At 41.3% G+C, this 16225-nt stretch overlaps 1 protein-coding gene across 1 annotated transcript; it reads right to left on the reverse strand.

The window, feature by feature from the left end:
• Positions 1-5883: 5883 nt before the first annotated feature.
• On the reverse strand, positions 5884-13558 carry LOC149744561 (uncharacterized). Its single transcript, XM_089903482.1, is given in 2 exon segments — positions 5884-12313; positions 12360-13558. Coding segments are annotated over 2 exon segments (2049 nt in total). The 5' UTR covers positions 13542-13558; the 3' UTR covers positions 5884-11446.
• Between the last annotated feature and the right edge of the window lie 2667 nt (positions 13559-16225).

Raw genomic sequence — 16225 nt, forward strand, 5'->3', positions numbered from 1 at the left:
ATTTTTACAATGTTTTAAGGGCATTTTATAGGGAGATATATTCTCTTTCATAATACAAACCCTAAAGAAATTAAAACTAGGTTATCAGCTATGCAAAAACTTCATTTCAACCCTCGATATATTTATGGAAATAACTGTTTGATAACACCTACAATGTATGTTTTATCACACGCCTACATGATGATATTTACATAGGGAAATAACCTAATTACAATATTTTCAGGTAAACGAATAACCTGCCACAATTCACCCTTATGAAACAGATCATTTTGAGTAATTACTTTGAATTACAGACTACATTTTTTTTTTTGGGGGGGGTACGCGGGCCTCTCACTGCTGTGGCCTCTCCCATCGCGGAGCACAGGCTCCAGACGCGCAGGCTCAGCGGCCATGGCTCACGGGCCTAGCCGCTCCGCGGCATGTGGGATCTTCCCGGACCGGGGCACGACCCCGTGTCCCCTGCATCGGCAGGCGGACTCTCAACCACTGTGCCACCAGGGGCGCCCCCAGACTACATTTTTAATTTGAAAATCGCCACCACCCAGAAAACAAATCTAAAATCACAGATGGTGGCCAGGAGAGGCTAGGTAAAGTACTCCATAATACGGTGATCTCAGCATTTATTTGGTGTAGGCAACTGGCCAACAGGGATCTCGATCTGACTCAAGCCTTTCCCCTGACAACACATCCTATGGAAGAGCCCACAGAGTCACAGCAAGTTTAAGTTCCTGTTATGACTGACTCCCCCAACTGCCCTTGTGATAACCATTTTCCCCTGTCACCCAAGGCTTTCGCCTGGTTCTTCTTTGGATGAGACACGCTTCCAACAAGGAAGCCTACCAATTCCTGTTTTTTTGGTTTGCACTGACAAATGCAGCCTGAACCCAAGAAGCCAAAACATTTCATCCATGGACCCTAATGAAGGTACGTGCCTCAGGGCATGCCCCATGCTCTCTGCCTGCACCCTTCCTTGAATTCTGACGTGTTCCTTCCAGCTGTATCTTGTACCTCCTCCAGGACCTGTGAGTAATAAACGCCTCCATTTCATGTTCCCTTGCAGTCTTTTACTGAGTTGCGGCACAACCATCGGTATCAAGAGGCTCTAGTTAACAAATGCTAAATTTAAAAAGTCACAAGAGGGATATTAGACAATTCTATCAAATGTATGAAGAATAATTAACAGTAATTCTATACAATTATATTGTTCCTTGTTCTCTGTCATGTGTGTGTGTGTTTGTGTGTGTGTACACTCGAAGGTTTCACACAGGTAGGGAGAGGACACCAGCACTGGCCTGGCAGCAAGAAAGTAGCAGCTACAGCTTCCCAAGAATGTGCCTCTGTACTACTGATCACTGTAGGGTTGCTGGCCCTCTGATTTTTGGAATAAATTTTCCCTACATCCAAGAAGTTACTGGCCTCTCTCAAATTGTGTCCACTGACACAAACCTACCAGAATCTATCTAATGAAAACATACTGCCATTTGAAGTTTATACTCATGATTTCCTTTCAGGATTCAAATGAACTTACAAACTCTCATGGGGTCCAACACAGCCTCCATACAACCCATAATGATCCACTCCATCCTGCTATAAAATACCAGAAAACATTCCAAACTCTAATAAATCATGCCTGAGGAAAAAATACATATGAAGACACCTAAGGAAACACTACATGCAAAACACCATATTTTCATTCATAGTGACCACAGACCAAACACTGTCATCTCCAAAAACTACATAAAAGAGATGTATCCAGTGTTGCACATGCCACAGAGAGACCCCACCATTTCCCAAGGAAACACTCCAAATTCTCTCTTTCTTACCTTTTGTATCAGTGCATCTGAAACTTTATTTGCAACACAAAATACTAAAAAATACAAAAGGTAACCCACAAAATGATCTCTGAACTTTTCCCTATATTACTCTAAAAATAGCAGTGATTCCCTCCCCATGCCCGCCCCTGGACAAGGAAGGATTTATTACTTGCAGTAATTAATAACGACACCAGAGTTCTTTCCCAAAGCAGTGCCCCTGTACAATGATCCTTGATCTCCCAAAAGACCGACACAAGTCACTTGTGGAGTGGATGCTGTAGGGCACCCTCTAGCTCCATCGCCTGAGGACAAGGCACCCACCCTCCTGCACTGAAGGATTCCTGCAGGCTCAGCTCAGGGAACACATCTAACGTTGGAGAAAAAATGTTTTTCTCTGCCTAAATCCACTGCCTTCTTTCTTCCCGAGGTATGACCATGAAATATCCGAATAAACAAATGCACGTAAACCTCAGTGTCAGCAGCTAGGTCCCAGGGAACCTGAGCTAAGACACTATGGCACCTCAAACCATGCAACGCCCCCCACAACTACCCATAAACCCAATTCCAGGTGCTCCAGCCAGAAGTGAGACACCCTTCGCCAACAGCTCCACACACCCTTTGAGCCCACAAGGGACAGGTGCACACATCTTGATGCCCCGACTTGCGGCCATGTCTGCTGCAGAGCCCTACAGGCTTCCCTCCGATTTCCCCAATTTTCTACCTGTTCCCAAAGCACTCATGGGCAAACAAGGCTGAAAGACACAAGGACCTCTCAGTAAAGCCATCACAACAGGAATACACACAAAGTGCCACCTAAAGGACACTGGCCATTCAGTATGAAGGTTAAGAAGTCGGCCCTCCTGGGAGAACTGACCCGCAACTGGGGTTGTTATGAAGTCCAGTGACAAAGGCATTTGAGTATAGTGAGGAAATCTCAAAGACAGACGGTTCCCAGGGTTTTTAGCTCCTGTTCTCCCCACTCACAGGTAATTAAAAGATACCCTAGCTCATTGAGGGGGGCCTCCTACATGCCCCCTTAGGTTCCCAACATCTGCACCCTTAGCACAGAGAAATCACTATCGCTGACTGTGCAGATGACCTGCCGGAAGGCAGAGCTCCTGTCCAAGGTGGTGACTGGTCCCTGGATGTGCACAGCCCGGAACACCTGGGGGCTACAGTAAAGCAGGGACAGAGCACACTAAACATGGGGACACCTCAGGACACTGCATGAGGACACCAGTTCTGTAGGGCTTTTTAGGACTGCCTACATCTTTTCCTCCCATCCTGGGAGGAAGAGAAACGCGGTGCACCCTTCAACAAATGGAAAAGGGGAGACTCCAAATGATCAATGGAGAAAGGCATTTCTGATGAGGGGGGTTGATACAGGGGCAATAAACTCTGGTGAATGTGACAGAGATTGGCTGGAGGGGATGGTGGGGACCTCTCAGAACCTAGAACTGAAGGAGGACAAAGGGCCTGAGCCATGGTAGCTTAAAGGCAAAAGGTTAAAACAGGAACTAAGATCTGACACAGAAAAGGCACCCCAGGAAGGACCCTGAGGCAGACCAAAAATGGAGCAAGCCAGATGACTGGCCAGAGACAACCCAGAAACTAACCCCACGACCATCAACCTGAGACTGAGAGCCACATGACAGAGCCGTCCTCCTGGGGTCCCTTACCCTGCTGCTCTTCACTCAGGCACCCCTTCCCAACAAAGTCTTTTGCTTTGTCAGTACGTGTGTCTCCTCGGACAATTCGTTTCCGAGTGTTAGACAAGGGCCCACTCTTGGGTCCTGGAAGGGGTCTTCCTTCCTGCATCAAAAGTATGAACGCTACACATGCACATTTTTACCAAGTGGGTTGAACAAACTAAAATTAATCCAGAATTACAGTGGCCATTATGACTATCATTCCATCTCCCAACACTCGTTTCCCTTAAGACTAAATCTGAAGACTGCAGTTCTAAAATTAAACAAGACGAATGGTATATTTATTTTCATGGGTACCTGGAAGCTTCCAAACAGGAACAAAATTCTAAAATTGCCTCTTTGCGAAACACTTTCTGAACTGATCAAACCAACCAAAAAGCTAGAAATGAACAAAATAGCTTCTGAAGCCTTATGCTGCGAGTGTTTTCCTCCCCCAACTTGACAACTTGTGTGTTTTCTCAGAACCCTTTGTTTCAGACTCCACCATACAACAGTGGGAACCTTAGCAGGGCAGGAAGGATTCAGCACAGTAAACTCTTACACAGAGACCAGCAAGGCAGTTTTCCCACACTTTCCTTCAAGTCACTGTGGTCTCTGGTGAGACGCTCAGCTGGACCCAACAATCCCCTCCAGGTCACAGACCAGCCCTGATCCATCCCCACGCAGAGCAGAGTCCCCTCACCCTCAGCCCAGATCTCAGCCCTCAGGAACGGGGGGACTCAGTCATGATGCTCAATGGTACATACAGATTAGAACATACTAGAGATCCTTAATATTATTTATTAAAGTTGGGCCCCACCCTGATAATATGAAAGAGGATCTCTGGTCAGGGAACACACATGTATTTACAAAATGCCTTATCCATCTAATGTGAAGACTGCATTGAGCACCACTGACGGACAAACTGATAACGAAAATGTGGTGTATATATATAGAATGCAATATTGCTCAGAAATGTTGCCATTTGCAACAACACCGATGGCTCTAGAACGTACTATGCTAAGTGAAAAAAGTCAGACAAAAACAAGTACCACACGGTTTCACTTATATATGGCATTAAAAAAAAAGTGGAATACAGTGAAGAGAGACTGGTAGAACAAACATATGATTTTGAGAAAGGGGTAAAGGGGTGAGATAAGAGGGGCATATTTCAGGGACTTCCCTGGTGGTCCAGTGGCTAAGACTCCATGCTTCCACTGCAGGGGGTTCGGTTTAGATCTCTGGTCAGGGAACTAAGATCCTACATGCCAGGCGGTACGGCCAAAAGAAAAAAAGAAAAGTTAAGAGGATCACATTTAAAACTGCACAATAGATAGGTCACAGTGATGTAACATACAGCATAAAGAATATGGTCAATAACGTCATAATAATTTTGTTTGGGGACAAGATGACTACTAGACTCATTGTGGTGATCATTTCATAATGTATACAAATATTAAAACAGCGCATAGTGCACCTGAAACATTATATTGTACATCACCTGTATTCCAATTAGAAATAAAAGAGAGGGAATTCCCTGGCAGTCCAGTGGTTAGGACTCGGCGCTTTCACTGCTGAGGGCCCGGGTTCAATACCCGGTTGGGGAACTAAGATCCCACAGGCCATGCAGTATGGCCAAAAAAGACAAACAAAAAATTTTTTTTAAATAAAAACAAACTCCATTGTGGAGAGATACCATATAAAACTAATGTATGCGGCAAAGCCAGGAACCAGGGCTCATACCTCACTTGGTATCAGAATATACATTTTTGAGAAAAAAACACACAAATATATGGCAAAGCTGATCCAAATTTTAAGCCTTCTGGAACATAATAGAATTCTTTCCAGAAATTTGACAAATGTAATGAGTGTGATCAACTTTGTAAACAATACACAGCTTTGTGGTCATGGAAGTATTCATATAATATGGAAACGGTACAAGTGAGTCAAGGCCTTTCAGCAATTACCTCAGCATACGGCACGAAGAATTCATACTAGAAAGAAATGACAAATGTAATGGAGATAAATGTTCAAACAATGCTCTCAATGGACTTAACGCTAAGGAAGTTTACACTCAGGGGAACTAGGTTCATTACTTATGAAGATCAACCAAAAAAAAAAAAAAGATTAAGATCAACCAGGATCAGATAGGACTCGGTGCTTTCACTGCCATGGCCTGGGTTCAATCCCTGGTCAGGGAACTGAGATCCTGCAAGCAGCATGGAACAACAGGAAGAAAAAAAAAAAAGGCTACTTGAAAAAAATAATAAAACTAGAGACTATAATACAGAGTGAAGTCAGAAAGAGAAAAACAAATACCGTGTATTAATGCATATATGTCATAGGAACCTAGAAAAATGGTACAGATGAACCGGTTTGCAGGACAGAGATAGAGACACAGATGTAGAGAACAAATGTATGGACAAGGGGGAAAGTGGCGGGGGGAGGGTGGTGGTGGTGTGATGAATTGGGAGATTGCGATTGATATGTATACATTAATATGTATAAAATGGACAACTAATAAGAACCTGCTGTATAAAAAAAAACCTCATGAGATGGTGTCTATCAATGAATCAAGGATACCCGTGGAAAAGTCTAATTATCTGCATATTATTAAATGTTTTTATTCAATTACTTGAAGTTTCTTGAAAACGGTGTATTCTTATTAACGACCTATAACCTGAAGTTTGAAATCTGCTGTTATTCTTTCGTTACTCGCTATTCTTTCATGACCATGATGGTTTTAGGGAAGGGATGGGTAAGATGAAAGGACCTACTTCATTAGGTGGGATTTATTCATATCCAGGTTACTGTGAAAAACTAGGACACTCACTTTAAGGTGCAATGTTATAAATAAACTTGACAGCATGGGGAGGGGCAGAGTATAGATATAAAACTATTATCTAAAATATAGTGCTTTTTGCGCTCATTGCCCCTTCTCTAGATTTGCTGTGACTGAGGGCTATTGATGATTATAGGAAAGGGTTACCCTACCAGATGATCGTGAAACACAGTACAACTGGACACTGAGAGAATGAAGTTTTCATATGAGTATCACGATGGCAGAAAAAATGGAGGGGAACAATGGTCTTCTGTCCTCTTAAAAGGGAATAGCTGTTGTATATCATTTATTAATGAAAATTAGTATTATTTCTAGACACTGAAGACATGGTGTTACAGAAGATAGTTTAATGAAAGGAACTAGAGTAAAGCATGCTTGTGAGGGATTCAAAAATTAATGTAATGTAATCTTTCCTTTATAATCCTGAATGAGTCATAAGCTTTCTATTGACCCCAGAGTATCCCACCTCTTTGGGGCACTTCACAATACATAATACATCGTTAGGCTCTCTAGGTTGAGGGGCATCTAAACAATTTCTTTCCATGTTATATATAAAACGGCATTCAACTTTGGAAATATACATTCATAATCTGCATTTGACTTATGAACTCCTAAGTGTATCCCTGATTATTTCTGGGACTGCTATGAAAATACCAAGTCGGTGAAACTTCAGATTCAAGCTCCCTACAAACTGCCTCTCCTTACCTGAATATACACAAGATTATATTTTTACATGCCTTTTTTAGTGCTGAAGTTAGACCCATGGTTTGCATATCTACATGAAAACAGAAATATAGTAAGCATATGAAAACTATGAGGAAATAAAAGAACATTTCATAAATAAGGATTAAAAGGACACAATCTATCTTTTGTGTTGCAGTGCTCAGAGAAATAACCAGAAAAGATCAAGGTTCATGAGTTTCCTCTAAGAATGAACATACACAATGGGATTTATAAATTATAAATTTCACGTATGCACTCTCCAAAATATTTGTTGGGGTTTTTTTAAGGATTTTTTAAAAGGGTATTTTTTTTTTAATACATTTATTTATTTATTTTTGACTGCGTTGGGTCTTCGTTGCTGCGTGCAGGCTTCTCTTGTTGTGGAGCATGGGCTCTAGGCATGCAGGCTTCAGCAGTTGTGGTGCACAGGCTTAGTAGTTGTGGCTCGCAGGCTTTAGAGCACAGGCTCAGTAGTTGGGGTGCACAGGACTAGTTGCTCTGCAGAACTGGGATCTTCCCAGACTAGGGCTTGAACCCATGTCCCCTGAACTGGCAGGCAAATTCTTACCCACTGCGCCACCAGGGAAGCCCTATTTGTTGTTAATTACTTTTGCTTTTTTTTAAAATTAATGAATTTATTTATTTATTTTTGGCTGCGATGGGTCTTCATTGCTGCGTGGCTTTCTCTAGTCTCTGAGTGGGGGCTACTCTTTGTTGCGGTGCCCAGGCTTCTCATTGCGGTGGCTTCTCTTGTTGCAGAGCTCCGGCTCTAGGCACGCAGGCTTCAGTAGTTGAGGCTCGTGGGCTCTAGACCGCCGGCTCATGGTTGTGGCTCACAGGCTTAGTTGCTCCGCGGCAGGTGGGATCTTCCTGGGCCAGGGCTCGAACCCATGTCCCCTGCATTGGCAGGCGGATTCTTAACCACTGTGCCACCAGGGAAGTCCCTGCACTTTTGCTTTCTCTGCTGGAAAAAGATGGAACCCCACACAAAGTTTAGTTTGGAGGGCTTTCTGTGGAGACCAGGGTGGACCAAGTTGTTCCCAAAATGGCTAGAGAAAACAGAGCAGAGAATGGTGATGTTCTTGCGTTACAGTGGATACAAGACTGGGCTGTGGTGATGGTACTTGCTTGTGGTGTGAACCTACAAGTCCTGCCAAGGGATGGAGCGCTCAGGCTTTATTATCAGCCTGCCCTAATAACATGGGCAGAAGAGGAAGAGCTTGTACCGAGTCATAAGGTGTCTGTAGTCAGACCTCAAAAATGGAGTCAGACTCACAATGTTTTGGATTCATTTTGTACTTCTACCTTCCTGAACAACAAGAGCATAAATCTATGTTGATTTAAGGCATTTAGTTTGTGGTAAGTTGTTACAGAAGAAATAGAAATTTTAAAGAAATGATGTATATGGAAAATCAAAAGAATCTACAGGGCTTCCCTGGTGGTGCAGTGGTTGAGAGTCCGCCTGCCAATGCAGGGGATACGGGTTCGTGCCCCGGTCCAGGAAGATCCCACATGCCGTGGAGTGGCTGGGCCCGTGAGCCATGGCTGCTGAGCTTGCGCGTCCGGAGCCTGTGCTCCGCAACGGGAGAGGCCACAACAGTGAGAGGCCTGCGTACCACAAAAAAAAAAAGAATCTACAGAAATTTCTAGAAAGAGTATACGATGCAAGGTGTCAGGATACAAGTACACCATGCAAAAATTTATTGAAATTTTATATAGTAGCAATTTACAAATGAATACTGAAATTAAAAATGTAGTATTTTCTTTAAATGCTCAGAAAAGTAAAACTAGAAGAAAAAGTGTAAATCTAACAAAACATGGACTTTTATATGAAAAACTACAGTGGTCTGAAAGAAATCAAAGATGACATTTAATTTAAGTCATTTTAGAGAAACACACCACAGTGAATTGCTAGAGAAACATAGCATATTCATTGAAGGTAAGACACAACATAGAAATGATGACAAATCACCTCAAATTGACATACAGGTTTAATGCATTTCTCCACAAAATTTTTGAAGATACAAACAAGATTTTTCTAAAATAAATATGGAAGGCAAAAGAAATAGAAGAGCTGATATATCTGAAAAATACTATGTGGGCAAAAAATATATCTGAAGTGGTTGGAATCACTCCACACAATAACAAGATTTATAATACAGTGACAGTAATCAAGACTGTGTGGGATTTGTCGAGTGACAGACACACAGACCAACAGAACAGAATGAGGAAACCAGAAACAGCCCTACAGGAGTACAGCGTACCCTTGAACAACACAGGTTTAAGCTGTGTGGATTCACTTATAAGTGCATGTTTCCCAAAACAAACTATCACAGTACTACAAGGTCACAACTCAGTTGAATCCAAGGATGCAGAACATATGGAGGGCCAATATTAAGTTATACGTGGATTTTTGACTACTCGGGACTCAACACCTTTAACTCACTGCACTGTTCAAGGGCCACTGTACTTCCAACAGATTTTTGACTAAGGTACCAAGGCAATTCAATAAACGAAGGATTTTCAAAAACTGGCAGTAATCAATAACATGTTCACAATGGGGGAAAAACTCCATTTAAACTTCACACCTGTACAAATATTAGCTCAAAGGTAATCACTGGTTTAAAGGTAAAATTATAAAACTAAACAAGAAGACATTTAGTAAAAACACTGCAGAATAAAATTTTGATACCCTATGGATAACTGCTCTTCTAAAAAATTGCTTACATATATTATCTGGTAAACATTTCCAAACATTAATATTTTTACTGAAGTATAGTTGATTTACAACATTCTGTTAGTTTCTGCTGTACAGCAAAGTGACTTAGTTATACACATATATACATTCTTTTTAATATTCCTTTCCATTATGGTTTCTTCCAGGAGACTGAATACAATTCCTTGTCCAAACATTAATTTTTATTAACCTAGGGTAAAAACACCTTGGGCAATTGATTTAAACAGTGTTTTACAAGCATTTTCAAAAACCATATTGCACAATGGAACATACGTGTGCCTCAGGTAAAGAAATGTAATAAATTATTAGCATGAAGAAAACTGTATTGTTTCCTAATCAAGAAATCAGAAAAAAAAAAAAAAGAAATCAGGAGTTTCAAGAGTAAACATTCGGGGCTTCCCTGGTGGCGCAGTTGTTGAGAGTCTGCCTGCCGATGCAGGGGACACGGGTTCGTGCCCCGGTCCGGGAAGATCCCACATGCCGCGGAGCGGCTGGGCCCGTGGGCCATGGCCGCTGAGCCTGCGCATCCGGAGCCTGTGCTCCGCAACGGGAGAGGCCACAACAGTGAGAGGCCCCCGTACCGCAAAAAAAAAAAAAAAAAAAAAAAAAGTAAACATTCGCTGTTTTGTTAAACAGTCTGAATCCATTTTATGATGTTGGACTACTGACAGCTTTGGGCAGCAGGACAACCTCTTCCTATTCTACCTATGTGGGCAAACTAATTAAAAAAAAAAAACAACAACCTGAGGACTCCCTCCTTTGATACAAACTGGAAGTTCAAATCTCATCAAGTGATCTCCTTAACACACGAAGCCATTGACCATTCCCTGTTCTCTTCAACCATTTTTTGAACACCTTGGAAGTCTCCACCCTTCCCATGGAAAGCTGAATTATATAACAAACATTCTCATAACACTTCCATATAAATATCAGTCTCAATAACGAAACCACATTCTGTGTGGGGTTCCACCCTATTCCACTGAATGGTCACAAGTGCAAACCAGCAACAACAAAAACATGTCTTAAGGGTGAATACATGAAATTTCTAGTTTATCCACCAAACAAAAATGTCCCCATTGTATGTGGTTCATTTTGAAGAGAAAACTCATGAACATAGAGCCCTAAAAGTTATTTCACTGAGCACAATAAAGGAAAAATGTGATACTGCATGATTTTTTAATTTTTCTATTTTGCATATGCTTACTATTTTCCTAGTTTCTCTTCACCTAAATCAAGGTGCACACCATGACGTTTATCTAGACACATAAAAGAACAAGAAAAAATACATTCATATACTGCATACTCAAGAATGGAGAGCAGGTATTAAGGAGTGTTTAAAAAAATAGCATCCCAAGGTAGAGTAATGCTGTAATGTTCTGCTCAGTATGGACTGTCTAATGAGTAGTAGGATGTGAGCCCCAAGTGAAGGTTTTCCGCATTCATACATTCATGAGGTAATCTCCAGAATGAATTCTTCGGTGAATACATTCCTCGTCAAAAGGCCAGGCCACAATAATTACAATTACTGGTTTCAATCAGGAATGAAATTTCTAATAAAGCATAAGATGGGGACACCTGCTAAAAGCCTCGTCACATCACTACATTATTAAAGTCTCTCACCAATATGGATTGCCTGATGGCATTAAGTCAGGCTTGAAAGCACACTGAAGAATTTGACATGCTCATTACATGTGTAAGACTGCTCACCATTATGAATTCTCCTAAGACTTGGAAGGGCTGAACTCTGACGAAAGACCTTGCCACACTCATTGCATTTGTAAGCCTTCTCACCATTATGAATTCTCTGATGACGTACAAGGTTTGCATTTTGACTAAACACTTTGCCACAATCATTACTCTTGTAATTTGCTCCGTTATGTATTTTCCAATGAATTCGAAGTTGGGGTTTTTGACTAAAGACCTTGGCACACGCATTACATTTGTAAGGTTTCTCTGCAATATGAATTTCTTGATGCCTCGTAAGGGTTGTCTTCTCACAAAAGACCCTGCCACACTCAAGACATCTGTAAGGTTTCTCTCCAGTAAGAATTCTCTGAAGAAGTGCAAGGACTGCATTTCGATTAAAGACTCTGCCACACACATCACATTTATATGGTTTGGATCCTGTATGGATTATCTGATGATGCCAGAGAGTTAAGCCATGATGAAAAGTTTTGCCACACACATTACGTTTGTAAGGTTTCTCTTCAGTATGAATTCTCCGATGAATTGCAAGGTATGAATTTTAACCAAAGACCTTGCCGCATACATCACAATTATGTAATTTCTCTCCTGTACGGATTATCTGATGCCTACTGAGGTGTGAGCCCTGATGAGAGGTTTTAGCCACACTCATTACATTTGTAAGATTACTCACTATTATGAACTGTTGGATGACTTGCAAGGTTTGTGTTTTGACTAAAGACTGAGACACACTCATTACATTTTTAAGGTTTCTCTCTAGTATGAATTTCCTGATGAAGTCCAAGGACAGCATTTTGATGAAAGACTGTCACATACGTCATATTTATATGGTTTTGCTACTCGATGGATTATGTCATGCCTACGGATGCCTGAGGAAGAAAGAAAGATTTTCCCACAGACACTATGTTCTCCACAGTATGAATTCTCTGATGAGTTACAAGGTCTGGATTTTGACTAAAGACCTTGGCGCACACATCACATTTATGTAATTTCTCTCCTGTATGGATTATCCGATGTCGAGTGAGGGTTGAGCTCTGATTAAAGGTTTTACCACAGTCATTACACTTGTAAGGTTTCTCTCCAGTATGAATTCTCTGATGAACTGAAAGCTTTCTTTTCTGACTGAAGACCTTGCCACACTCATTACATTCATAAGGTTTCTCTCCAGTATGAACTCTTTGATGAATTACAAGGTCTGAATTTTGACTAAAGACCTTGTCACATACATCACATTTATGTAATTTCTCTCCTGTATGGATTATCCGATGTCGAGTGAGGACTGAGCTCTGATTAAAGGTTTTACCACACTCATTACATTTGTAAGGTTTCTCTCCAGTATGAATTCTCTGATGAACTGAAAGCTTTCCTTTTGTACTAAAGACCTTGCCACACTCATTACATTTGTAAGGTTTCTCTCCAGTATGAATTCTTTGATGAATTACAAGATCTGAATTTCGGCTAAAGACCTTGTCACATACATCACATTTATGTAATTTCTCTCCCATATGGATTCTCTGATGACTCCTGAGATTTGCGCCCTGATGAAACGTTTTGCCATACTCATTGTAAGGTATTTCCCTGTGTGGGCTCTGGTCTTGTGTCAGTATTGAAGGATGCATAAAATATATACTAGAAATGTTGGTTTGGACAGGAGGAGAAATTCCTTCAACTGGTGAAAATGAGGAAGTACTGCTGATACTCTTCTTAGCTTTATTAAAATCATCAATTTTCTGTTTACTTTTAAACATATGCAGTTCATCCTGAAGGCTTAACACAAGTCTATTTCCAATATGGTTCTTTCCCACATCCCTTCCACCATGCTGACTTCTTCTATCAGTGACATTTTGGTTATGGGATGTAGGGATATTTCTGTAATTTCTTTTATCATGTCTCCACTGAAATCCAAAGTCAAACATATTCTCCTGTATTTCCGAGAGGTAAAAAGGTTCCTGGATTTCATGTCTTCCCAAAATCACTGTTTGGAATACTCCTCCTCTATCAATGTTTGATTTTAGCTGTAATTTCCTTACCATGTGTATATGAGAAATATCTACAAGATATAAAGAACCATGTATTTCCTATTCATTACACTGCATGAATAAATGTTTCACGTTGAATATATGATATTAAACAAAAGTAACACTTTTATCAAACAGAGTTATGAAACTTTTCAACCATGATGTTAAATTTTTGAAGAACAGTAAAGAATAGGATTCTTCACTACAGAGTGATTACACGTAATTCAAATTAAGTTCAACGTAGCATCGTTTCAACCACTGTGACAAAAACATTCAAATGGAAAAACTTACATTAGCTCTCAAAAAAGGGTATTTTCCACGGTGACCACAAAGCACATACCAACGAACAGTAAACACACAAATACCAGAAGTTTAAAAAGGAAATCTTAAGGGAGATGCAAGAAGAAGTGAGCTATGTAACTAATACTGTTATTCAAGCATCCCTACTGGAAATGGTTTCTGAGTCATCACGGCTGCACATATTGATTTCGGTCATCTACTGAAAAAGTGGATGAAAGGGAATCATTTTTACAGTGTGAGTAATGAGGAAGGTGGTGGGATGGATGATGAAGTGCTGCAGAAACTGGGGAGATCAAGAGAACAACTTAAATACGTGACCAACGACAGTGATTCTATCCACATCAAGAGACAATGTAAATGGACTTCCCTGGCAGTCCAGTGGTTAAGCCTATGTGCTTCCAAAGCAGGGGGTGCAGGTTCCATCTCAGGTCAGGGAACTAAGATCCCACATGCTACGGGGTGTGGCCATAAATAAATAAAGAAAGAAAGAATACAAAAAGAGAGACAGAGAGAGACCATGTAAAGAAAGACCAGGACTGATAACGGGACTGAGTGGAGGAGAGGGAATAATAAACATGGGGTATCATAGCTTGTGATTGCATATATGTGTGAATAAAACTGTATGAGGCAACTAAAAATAATGAGGTTAAAAGAAAAGGACTTCCCTGGTGGTGCAGTGGTTAAGAATCCACCTGCCAATGGAGGGGACATGGGTTCGAGCCCTGGTCCAGGAAGATCCTGCATGCTGCGAAGCAACTAAGCCCGTGTGCCACAACTACTGAGACTGCGCTCTAGAGCCCGTGAGCCCCAGCTACTGAGCCCACATGACACGACTACTGAAGCCCACATGCCTAGAGCCCATGCTCCTCAACAAGAGAAGCCACTGCAATGAGAGAAAGCCCGCACACTGCAATGAAGACCCAACGCAGCCAAAACTAATAAATAAATTTACAAAAAGAAAAAAATTAAACTAAATTTTAAAAATTAATTAAGGAAAAAAAAGAGAAAAGAAGAATTGGCCCAGCAAGTAACACAACACTATTCCTTTTTTTTTTGGCCATGCCATGCAGCTTGCTGGATTCTTAGTTTCCCAAAAAGGGATCAAACCTGAGCCCACGGCAGTGAAAAGAGCTGAGACCTAACCACTGGACCACCAGGGAGGTCCCAGTACGATTCCATTTATAACTGTGGAAATTATACTCTGGGTATGGGGCCAAAACAAAAGGGATGTAAAAAGAGAGAGAATGGGACACTGAAGCAATATAGCAGGTTTACATTTATTACATTATTTGCTACATAAGGTATCAAATTGAATATTCCATAGGCCCCATTTCTATGCATATAATCACAAAGTACACACATAATATCCCAGGAGATGTGAAAGAATGTTTTAGCCGAAACCTAAAGGAAAAACTACAATAAGGCCATCAAAAAGAGTTTCTTCCATATAAAAACATACAGATACAAAGAAACTGAAAAGTACAAAAGCTCTCCAGAATACTGTAAAAAGAACAAAACTATAATAGAATGCAGCAATTACATTATTGGGAATGTATCAAACAGAATGAAATCACTGTCTTAAAAGATACCTACACTTTTGGCTTCCCTGGTGCCGCAGTGGTTAAGAATCCGCCTGCCAATGCCCGGGACACGGGTTCAAGTCCTGGTCTGGGAAGATCCCATATGCCGTGGAGCAACTAAGCCCGCGCGCCACAACTACCGAGCCTGCACTCTACAGCCCGCGAGCCACAACTACTGAAGCCCACGCACCTAGAGACCGTGCTCCGCAACAAGAGAAGCCACCGCAATGAGAAGCCCGCGCACCACAAGGAAGAGTAGGCCCCGCTCGCCGCAACTAGAAAAAGCCCGTGCGCAGCAACAAAGACCCAATGCAGCCAAAAATAAATAAGTAAAATAAATAAATTTATTAAAAAAAAAAAAAAGATACCTGCACTCCCACATTCATAACAGCAGTAATCACAATTGCCCAGGCATTGAAACAACCTAACTGTCCAACAGATGGATGGGGAACAAATCTGGGAGATACACAGAATGCAATTTCATTTATACATAAAGAAGAAAAAAGTCCTGCTATTTTTAACAGCACAGATGGACAACGAGGGTATATACGCAGTAAAATTATTCAGAGAAAGAATAAAACTGAATGATCCCATTTATGTGCAAAATATATTTTTTAAAAAAGAGGCATGCTGCGACTTCCCTGGTGGTCCAGTGGTTAAGAATTCGCCTTCCATTGCAAGGGACGCAGGTTCGCTCCCTGGTCGGGGAACTAAGATCTCACATGCCAAGAGGTAAATAAGCCCAAGTGCTGCCTCAACTGAGCCCGCGAGCTCTGGAGCCCGCCCGCCACAACTAGAGAAGCCTGCGCGCCACAATGA

The sequence above is a fragment of the Delphinapterus leucas genome, chromosome 20 (assembly GCF_059928025.1).
Source record: "Delphinapterus leucas isolate spDelLeu-1000000601 "Yukka" chromosome 20, BTC_Dleu_Yukka2, whole genome shotgun sequence".
In the NCBI taxonomy this organism is placed as follows: Eukaryota; Metazoa; Chordata; class Mammalia; order Artiodactyla; family Monodontidae; genus Delphinapterus; species Delphinapterus leucas.